Source organism: Gigantopelta aegis, chromosome 7, assembly GCF_016097555.1.
Source record: "Gigantopelta aegis isolate Gae_Host chromosome 7, Gae_host_genome, whole genome shotgun sequence".
In the NCBI taxonomy this organism is placed as follows: Eukaryota; Metazoa; Mollusca; class Gastropoda; order Neomphalida; family Peltospiridae; genus Gigantopelta; species Gigantopelta aegis.
Genome location: NC_054705.1, coordinates 28,994,085 through 29,004,680, shown reverse-complemented (window position 1 = coordinate 29,004,680; position 10,596 = coordinate 28,994,085). Strand labels below are relative to the sequence as shown.

The 10,596-nt window shown below is 34.8% G+C and overlaps 1 protein-coding gene across 1 annotated transcript; it reads right to left on the bottom strand.

Moving 5' to 3' along the window:
- Window positions 1–2,677: 2,677 nt before the first annotated feature.
- On the bottom strand, window positions 2,678–9,837 carry LOC121377264 (activator of basal transcription 1-like). Its single transcript, XM_041505191.1, has 2 exons — window positions 9,632–9,837; window positions 2,678–3,204 (listed from the first exon to the last, which is right to left on the bottom strand). Exons 1-2 carry the CDS (start codon window positions 9,783–9,785, stop codon window positions 2,696–2,698), a joined length of 663 nt encoding a protein of 220 aa, XP_041361125.1. The 5' UTR covers window positions 9,786–9,837; the 3' UTR covers window positions 2,678–2,695.
- Window positions 9,838–10,596: the final 759 nt, after the last annotated feature.

The following is a 10,596-nucleotide window of genomic DNA, read 5'->3' as shown; positions in this document are numbered from 1 at the left end:
TAGTCCACATTGCTTAATATATATCTTTCCTGTTGTTTATTAAGAAAAATGAAAAAAATAAGGCTCAGACATTGCGCAGCTGCCAGTGTGGCAGTGTGAAAATATAGTGCATGTTCTATGACGTCTGTTGCCAGATCTGTATTTCGTACCAGCAGACACGGTCTGTTTTGTCACATTACATTCAAGGAGTTTCATTTTGGACTGGTACCATACTCGTCAGACCCAGACCCGGTGTGTTTTGGGCCTTACTCAGTGTGTATTTGATCATAAATCAGGCTTATCTCTTGACAGAACTCTCAGGAAAGTTCAGAGGTTGTGTCCACAACAGGTGTGCTTGGACAGTTCTCCAACAGATGCATGTAACACATGGTATAGACCCTACATATTGTTATATTGTTACATTACATGTTTTGTAACTACTGGTACATGTAAATGTATGGTGCCAATCAGGAAAAACAAATTGTTGTATCAAGTCTGAAGAATTTTAAAATAAAATGTTCAAAACTGATTATGTGTATTTTAATTTGTTATAATTACAGATTTATTATATGATAAATGTTTCTTACACACCCGTTGGTGAGAACATCATGCGTTATTTTTGGTAACACATACTTGTTTACACATGTACATGTCTTAACAATGTCAAGACATATGACTGGCTGCTCCTAGGCAATGACCGGGTCACCAGCGCCATACATCCAATGAAAAGCCAGCACAATCAAAATAGATTACACTGTGACGTATAGTTATCCTGACAATCATTTGTCTGTGATGCGTGTTAGGTACAAGTGCAAAGGCTATAAATAACTTTTAGTCAAAGATGTTAAAATTTGCTTTAAACCTGGTTTTTGAGGATATGTAAGAAATACAATAATAAATTTGTGTCCATTAGTTACCATTTATCTTACAAACTCGTTTAAAAACATATCAAACTTGCTTTCGCTTGTTAAGATACATTTTAAAACAACTCCATTTTGAGATAAATGGTTTCTAACGGCCACTCATGTATTCTCTATTTACACTTCATCTTGGTTGTTAATGAGTTTCGATATGCTTTGACAAAATGTTATCAAACTGCTTACATATAAAATACTGATGTGGTTATAAAAATATTCATCTACCGAAGTCTAGGATCTTCCAGCTTTGAGATGCTTCCATGCATATTACAAATCCTGTGGAGGGATTTAGCTCAGTCGGTTAACTGCTCGCTTGAGGTGCTTGCGTCGTAGGATCAAACTATCATATAAAAGACCCCTTGCTGCATTAGGGAAAATGTAGCAGGTTTCCTCTGATGACTATGAGTCAGAATTACCAAATGTTTCACATCCAATAGCCGATGATTAATTAATCAATGTGCTCTAGTGGTGTCATTAAACAAAACAAACTTTAACTTCTTAAAAATCCTGAAACATGGTCTAATCACTCACATGATTCAGTCTTACTTTTACGTTGGGTGGGACATAGGCCAGTGGTAAAGCATTCACCTGATGTGCAGTAAGTGTGGGCCATTACTCGTTCCAACCAGTGCAAAACAAAACGGAACTTATTTTGTACTTATGTCCAATTATGTATCATACCTGGTGTGTGCATGGGTCACATGTAAATTATTTTCATCTAAGGCCCATTTTTCATTAAGGTAATTTTGCACATGTTTATCAATACAGTGAATATGTGTACACAATACTGTTTCTGTATATGTGATTCCTTGTGCTGGCATTCAGCGCTAAAATAAAAGCTGATAGATGAGCTAGTTTTTCAGCACATAACTTCATAACACAAAGTATTTACTTTCAGCTTAAACGTACACTTCAACATCAACTTTTGTATAGTAATCTGCTTGCAAAAATGCAGAAAAGCACATAATATAAATAGTATTAATGCAAAGTGGGCCCAATCCCAGACACCCATTTTATACTTTATAAGGTGTGTACCATCAAATCACATTCTAAAGATGATCGAGTGTTATGAAGGCTGCATGTAATATTTTAATAAAGCAGCACTTAAATACTACTAACCCTCACATTTAAATAAATCCGAAAACAATTTAGGGTCAAGCTACCCTTAGTCCCTAGTTCTGCACTTTTTTTTTTTTTATAAGGCCCAGGTATGTTTCAAGTACATTAATAATAGCTGGAACATTTACAAATTAAACGACAGGAATTTACTGGCCAAATTAAACAACCGTTTATAACAAATCGGGTCATCAATGACAGGACTGGTAGCGTTAACTTTGGAATCAAAGGTTGGGTGTACCTAGAACTTTGACCCACTCACATACTATTTGGTGTATTTCTACCTAAAATAAAACTACAGCTGTACTAAAGTTAAAGTTTGTTTTGTTTAATGAAACCACTAGAGCATAATGATTTATTAAACATTGGCTATTGGATGTCATTTGGTAATTTTGACATATAGTCTTACAACCAGTGCATAAAGGCCGTGGTATGTACCCACTAAATTTCTTTTATCTTTTATATGGAATATTCCACAGACAGGATAGCACATACCACAACCTTTAATAAACCAATTGTGGTGCACTGGCTGGAACGAGAACTAGCCCAAAGAGCCACCGACGGGGATCATTCCTAGACTGACCGCACACCAGGTGAGCACTTTACCACTGGGTTATGTCAGCCAAGAAGTAAAACAGACACATAAAAAAAATAAGGTATTTAACTTAGTGTTGAAAGATTTATTAATGTCCTGCAGTAAAAAGTTTTGACAAGAACGATTGATTTGAACCCGCACTCTGTGCTGCAGGCTTTCTTGATGTTTCATCCACTGTCGTTTTCTTTCGTTTCTTGGCAAGAATTTCATCCTCTGTCTCCAGCAACTTAACACGAATTGTCCTCACTTCAATACTTTCACCTTTCTTCCGCTTTCGTTTTTCTATTTCACTCAGCTTTGTACCCTTTCCGACATTCTCAATGTGGAAGCTGGCCTCACGTTTAGCCTGTGCTATCTCAGTTCTCATCCTCTGTTCGTGCACCGCTCTCTCATAGGCAAGCCTTTCGTTTAGATGAGCCCATCGGAACTGGGGCAGATACTTTATGTTCCATATTTCATCATACCACCGATTCCGTTTCTTGCCCCCTATTTGGTTATTGTTCAGCATCAAAGCAACCCTTTTTGCAATCCTTTTGTCCTTGAATTCCACCCATCCTTCTGAAAATGTCCGACCTCGTTTGCCACTGGAAGTTTTATCTGCAATAATAAACACCAAGAATGTTTTTTTATTTTGCTTACGGACACCACAAGAACACACTGAGTTATTAATGATCAGCTATTGGATGTCAAACATTTGGTATTTCTGACATTATAGTCTTGGAGAGGAAAGCCACTACATTTTTTCCATTAGTAGCAAGGGATCTTTTATATATGCACCATCCCACAGACAGGATAGCACATACCATAGCTTTTGATATACCAGTCGTGGTGCACTGGCTGGAACGAGAAATAGCCCAATGGGCCCACCGATGGGGATTGATCCTAGACTGACCGTGCATCAGGTGAGCGCTTTACCACTGGGCTACCCCTCGCAAGGACCTAAGACTTTTCTGTAACTGGCAGTCGATCACAGACTGAGACAATGTACAGAGCCCAGATTTTTACATTTCATTTCAACTTATTGTTGTGCTTATATCCAATTAATGTTCAAGCACACTGTCCTGGGCACATACCTCAGCTATCTGGACTGTCTGTCCAGGACAGTGGGTTAGTTGTTAGTGGTCAGGGGTTTATGACAGAGAAGAGGGTGTAGTGGTTTTACACCTACCCATTGAGTCATTAAAATTCACTCTGGGCGAGAGCCGGTACCAGGCTGCGAACCCTGTAATACAGTACCTACCAGCCTTATGTCCGATGGCTTAACCACGATGCCACCGAGGCCAGTTATTTCAGTCTGTAGGTTTCTGAAATAGACAGCCGCTTAATGGACAAAACATGTTACATCTTTGGACAGTTATTTCGATTTGTTTTTGTAGCCAATTTGACAATGGTGGCTTATTTTGTGTAGGAAAATAATATATACTTATGTTATTGCTTGCTTACTGGAATGCATATTATTACAGAACACTGCAACACATCCTTGTTTCATCATTCCACAAAACTCAACACTTTTTATTTCTTTCATCTTTTAAGACTTAAACTTAATATTTTGTCCAAAATTATGGAAAAAAAAAAACATACCGACCTGTAAACAGCGTTGTCTGCTTCATATAAAAATTTGACAGGTGTCAAGGTTAATTTATTTTAATGTGGCGAAGCATTGTAATAATATAGCTAATTTTGAATTTGAATGACGTCAGTATTCCAATGATGGTTACCAGTCATATCGTCCCTGAGTTCCTACCAAAACGTCCCCGGTTCTTACCAAAACATCCCCGGTCACACTTAACACCAACTACACAACGCATACACAATAATTATTTGATAGAAGTGGAATCAAATTCAATGTCATTTCAACCCTATTCAATTCCTGAATGCCATTAGGCCTATACATCAATATTTTTCTTCCAAAAACTTTTTTTCGTGCCTGACACCGACAACTTTTTCGCTATTATGCCATTTGATCGTTGTCTTTTTTGAGGATTTAATGCCCAATAACGACATTCAAGTTAAATCAAAGAGGTCACTAAATCTTGCTTATAACAACTAGTTAAGAAATCCACTCACTAACACGAAACATCAGAGACAAGACATTTAAAATTTGATTGTTGTCAGTTTTGAGGATTTAATGCCCAATAAGGCTAATTCTTTAATGTTTCCACCCCGTTTACTTGTTTATTTAACACATAGCCTCCTTCATATGCGGGGATGATATGACGTGAGGACGATATTGTGCGGGGATGTTATGGTCCTTCATATGCAGGGACGATTTGACACGGGGACGTTATGACTGGTCACACCAATGACGTCACTTTGCATCGCCTTACAAATACAATAACCATAACATGACGTTTCTGTTTTAAGTCAAATTAAGAATGCTGGAAAAATTCTGGAAACATGATATCTGCCTGGTCTATCCCCCCATTAGTTCATCAAGATAAACGTCTCCGGCACTATATTTATTATTGTGATGTTTATTGCTGTGCCGTAACCATTGGATCGAATTTTCCATTTGCAATCACGATTTAATAAAATCAGACATATGTGCTTTATTTAAGAGCCTCAACATGTACAACAACATATTTTAATAAATTTCAGACAAAAATATTAAGTACAATACCTTTGGTAACCTTTCCAGGATTAGATGTTTGAAGATGACACATTTAAACATTTGAAAGCTATTTTTATCCTGGCACATCGAAAATGCGGAATGAAAATATTGCGGAACGAGAATTATTCGTATCAAGCAATAAAAAGAAATATTGTTGAACTGAATGGAATTGATTATTTATTTTGTTATTTTTGTTTCTATATATGTGCTTTGTGTGGGTTGCATTATATGCATTATTAATAATAATATCACATTCAAGTTTTGGGGTGTATTATTATTTTTTATTATTATTAAAAAAATAATGATTGTTAGTACATTACTTATTTTAAGGCCTTCATTTATTTACTTTTTAAAAAATTATTAGTATTTTTTTTAAATATTATTATTACAGGCCATTGCTTACATATGTTTCAAAGGTTTTTCTCTTCTTTTTGTTCTTTTAAAAAAATCTTAGTTTAATTATCATTGCAGGTCATTAGTTATTTTAAGGGTTTTATTTATTTATTTATTATTAATTTTTACTCCTTTTTTCTTCTTTTTTTTTAAGCTATAATTACTGGTTATTAGTTATTTTAGGGTTTTTATTTAATTAAAAAAAAAAATTTAATATAAATTTCTTGTAATTAACATGCAACCCCACAACCTAAAAAATCATTGATTATAATAGTTTCATTAATCTTTCATAATAATTATATTAATCTTTTATAGCAAGTGCTGGGGAAAGGTAAATAGACACACAAAGAAATGGGGAAACAGGCAATTTGAAAGTTAAACTGGACGTTGAAAACATTTTATACATGTAAATCTAACATGTTATAATGATTGTCAGCTCCATCTAATTTATTCCTTGAAACATTCATTTAACTACTTTCAAAAATTGTACTATAAGTCATATGTAGTTACATAACAAATCTGCACAGCTTGTAATTACAAAACATGTTCATATGGTTGTGAGGCAATCATCAACAACACAGTTTCAAACTGTTAAGTAGGAATCAAAGTACACATCGGTTTAGGCAATGTGCAGACAGGTACAAGGCAGTTATCACAAGCAGCAATTGTCAGCAAGTCACACTTATGCATTAATTACAAAATATTGTCATATGGTTGCGAGGTTATCCTCAACAACACAGTTGTATTGCACTGATGTGTTTCATTCATACTGTTGATGACAACTGCTGTTCGTGATAATTTATTCCTACTTGACTAATTTAACATGAACTGTTGTTGAGGATTGCCTAGTAACCAGATGAACATTTATTAATGTATAACTGTGACTGCTTGTGATAACTGCCTTGTGCCTGTCTGCACATTGGCTAAACCGATGTGTATTTTGATTCCTACGTAACCATTTGAATATTAACTGTGTTGTTGAATGTAATTAATTCTTAAGTGTGACTTGGTGACAATTGCTGCTTGAGACAACTGCCTCATACCAATGTGTGTTAAACATGAGTAAGCACACTAAATTACGAATAATGCACATTAATTACGAATAATGCACATTAACAAGAAAACAACAAGAAACAAGCAAATGTGTGATCTCTTGCTACCCCGTTTCATCTCTCTATGTCTGTCTCCCCCAACCCCCCTCTGTCTTGTGTTTATATAAGTGTGTGCGTGTGTGTGAATGAAACATTTATAAATGAAAAAACACGTTTTCATTTAGTTAATAATTAAATTAATTAATTAATTTATTATTATTATTAAATCAATAATTTATTTATTATGTTATTTATTATAATTACTAACATTATTCAGTAATTTACTATTATATTATTATTTATTAAGTATTAATTAATTATTTATTATATTATTTAGTTGTTATTATTAATTAATTTATTATTTATTAACTGATTAAAAAATATATATATTCATTAATTAGTTTATTTATTATTATTATTATTATTATTAAACGTGATATTCCATTAAGTATCGTGGAAGAAACTCGTGAACCAGAGACGAATAATAAAAATAATCCGATTCCGCCAACAGTTTTCAATCGCATTTTAAATATGCTCATAATGGCCGTCGGGAATATTCGAGATTTTGTTCGTAACTGACAAGTGGATTAATGCAGGATTACTATTTGGACGAACTGTCTATTTATACGTAAAACGTAAGTCGGGAGGTTTTCTTTATACAGTAAGTGTTTATATTTGTTAGTACATCTCATATTTCGCCACGAAATAATTAATTCCATGGTTGTATCGATTCCGCCTGAAATCTGGGCGGAAAACGCACACTTGTTTTTGCTATTAAAGTTTTAAACATCGGGTCCAATAAATGTCAAAATGTTAAAAAACGGACCGTAGATGTTTACCTTGGTGAACTATCCCCCCCATATGTAGAGACCGCACCGGAAGACTGGTAGCGCCACTCACATCCGTTACACCATTGCCGAATGCAAGGTTTGAAAAACGCATGTTAGTTAACGTCTATAAAACATTTATTGTTTAATATTGGAAGTTTTCCAGTACTTGTAACAGGTATAAAATACATTAATAAAACTTTATAACAAATATAGAACTCGTGTTACTTGCCACTTTACGTTTTATTCAGTGGCAAAGTGAAAAAGTAGCGATATCGCATTTAATTATTGAAAAATAGTGGTGTTGTCGTTATTGCAAGTATTTATTTTTGTGAGGTAATTATATTTAATTTATTACTCTTGCAGTACATGACAAAATTTAGATGTTTTGATTTATTGTATAACTGTGATCGCTCGTTAACAACATCTTCCTGTTTGTCTGTTTACTACAATCCAAGATGGCAGATATTTTCAATGATTTGTTATTATGAATACATTTATTGTGGCCCTGACACATAAAAATAATCCCTATAACCACATCTTTATAATTAACGGATGTAGGACAAAATGTCACTGGAAAAAATGTAAAGTCAAAATATCAACTATTAAAGTGCAAGGAAGGAAGGAAATGTTTTATTTAACGACGTACTCAACACACTTTATTTACGGTTATATGGCGTCAGACATATGGTTAAGAACCACACAGATATTGTGAGAGGAAACCCGCTGTCGCCACTTCATGGGCTATTCTTTTTTGATTAGCATCAAGGGATCTTTTATATGCACCATCCCACCGACATGATAGTACACACCACAGCCTTTGTTACACCAGTTGTGGAGCACTGACTGTAATCAATTAAAGTGGTACCCAGGTAAAAATGTCAACTTTGACATTATACTTAATGTGTAAAAAAAACCCTTTAAAATCCTAACCATGTATTCTACGACTTTTTGTTTCACCAATTAAACCAGTTTGCACACCTTTGACAGCACTAAATGTGTATATAATTGTCTCAATAACACAGCATGGATGATGTAATTTAGTTTTTTAATGCCACTAACTTATTTTTTAAAAATCAAAGACAGGCTGGCTAATAAGCCATACAAACAACAATGAAGAATTCTCCAATTATTCCAAATTTTGTAATTATGAAGAAACTCAATTTCCCAAAACCTAACAAATACATCTGTTATCTCTCTTGCTCGGTCCTTTCTTTTCCTCTTTCACTGTCTCACTGTCTCTCTTCTCTCTATCTCTCATATATAACACACACACACAAGTTGACATTTTGACAGAGATACAACATTAATGGTACACATTTTGTCCTCTTACATATTGACCATTGACCTGTATATCCCTTTTCCCCCCCCCGACCCCTAACCCTAACCTTACTCTCCAACCCTAACCCCAACCCTAGCCCTAACCCCAGCCATAATGAATGAGGAGTTACATGTAACCCTGACGATGAACCGTAATAAAAATTAATGGGGATGCACAAATACCTGAATTTTCTTACATTCCACATGTTGTATGATATATGCTTATGCAACAAAAATGGCCATTTTCTTATGTTGAACCCTTTTTGGGGGGTGGATGGGCATTATAATGACCAATTAGTCGATTATACTGATTATATTAATGGTACTGAAGGTGTTTTATTTAAAAATAATGAATACATTCCTACAATTTTGAGTGTGCCAAACTTTTTGGGTTTTTAATTTTTTTTGCAAAACGGAGTTACCTACCCTGATTACAATTTTTTTTTTGGGGGGCGGGGGTCAGGGCTAATTGAATTTTTTAAAATTCTTTTAAAGGTATTTCTTCAGTATAGCAAACAATCAATATCATTCTTGTCATATTTAAAAAGTGTCCGCGGTCCCTACCATATGAATGTAAAGAGTGACTTTTAGATGCGGCTTATATGTATGGCATGAATGAAGGGGGGACCGGGTGGTTATTTTGCCCCGACAACTCAAACAACATATGTTACCAAATATTCAGTTAGCAAACGTAACGAAATTTAAAGTCTAACGCGTGTTAAATGTTTACTATTAATGGATTACTCCCCTTTGCAGTTGGCCATCATCTAGGCTCTACTTACCATCGGGTTGTAAAAATAATTTATCAACTTCACCAAACTCTCCAAACACTTGTCGAACCTTCTTAACATTCATTAAAGTAGGTATTCTACTGAGATAAATAATTCCTGGAGTTGTCTTTCTCTTCTTTCTGACAGATATTTCTGTGGACTCCATCGTACCATGCAGTAATGGACATTCGGACTAAATCGGCCAATTACGGATTCTCCGGATTGTCAAAACGTACCCAAGCCGAAAGGGACCCAACCGAAACGGACCCACATATTGGTCGAAAGTAATTTACTACGTACCCGTACCAAAACCACCATTAATCAAATAACGATCTTGCGACCCACCACATGTCAGGCGAACACTGTATAATACGCTATTTATCTATCGCAATATACATATCTTAATCAATGCAAATACATATACATATGTGTGCCACATGTTCACATCACATAATGCTGCCTTATTATACTGATGCAACAAACACATATGGAATGAATTGAATTAAATCTACAGGTATCTACTCCACAGATATTACACGAAGACTTCGGGTTTTAAGATGGGTATAGCCTTGTTTATAAAACATATATATATATATATATATATATATATATATATATATATATACTACAAGTTTATTATTATTTATAAAAAAAAACACACCCACAAATGGATGTATTCTAGTTTGTATCCTTTACACATGGGCGGATCCAAGGGGGGGGGGGGACCAGGGGGACGCGTCCCCCCATAAATTGTTCAAGTGCCCTCAAAATGTCCAAGTAGAATTTTTATTTTTTTAAGTAAACAATAATTATATTGTAGATAAATGAAATCAAGATTTTCGTGTACATGCGCAAGCTTGCAGATATGTGTCTGTGTTATTGAGTCTCAATGGGGCCCCATTGAGGTTCTAACGCCAGTGACGCCAATTTACTTCATTATTGCTAGTATATTATGACGTAGAACTGTAGGAATTCAT

Excerpts from the sequence above, each read along its gene's own strand:
- LOC121377264 (XM_041505191.1), bottom strand. The coding sequence starts at position 9,785 with ATGGAGTCCACAGAAATATCTGTCAGAAAGAAGAGAAAGACAACTCCA. Across the intron at positions 3,205-9,631 it reads ATTATTTTTACAACCCGATG|ATAAAACTTCCAGTGGCAAA; the intron begins GTAAGTAGAGCC and ends TTATTATTGCAG.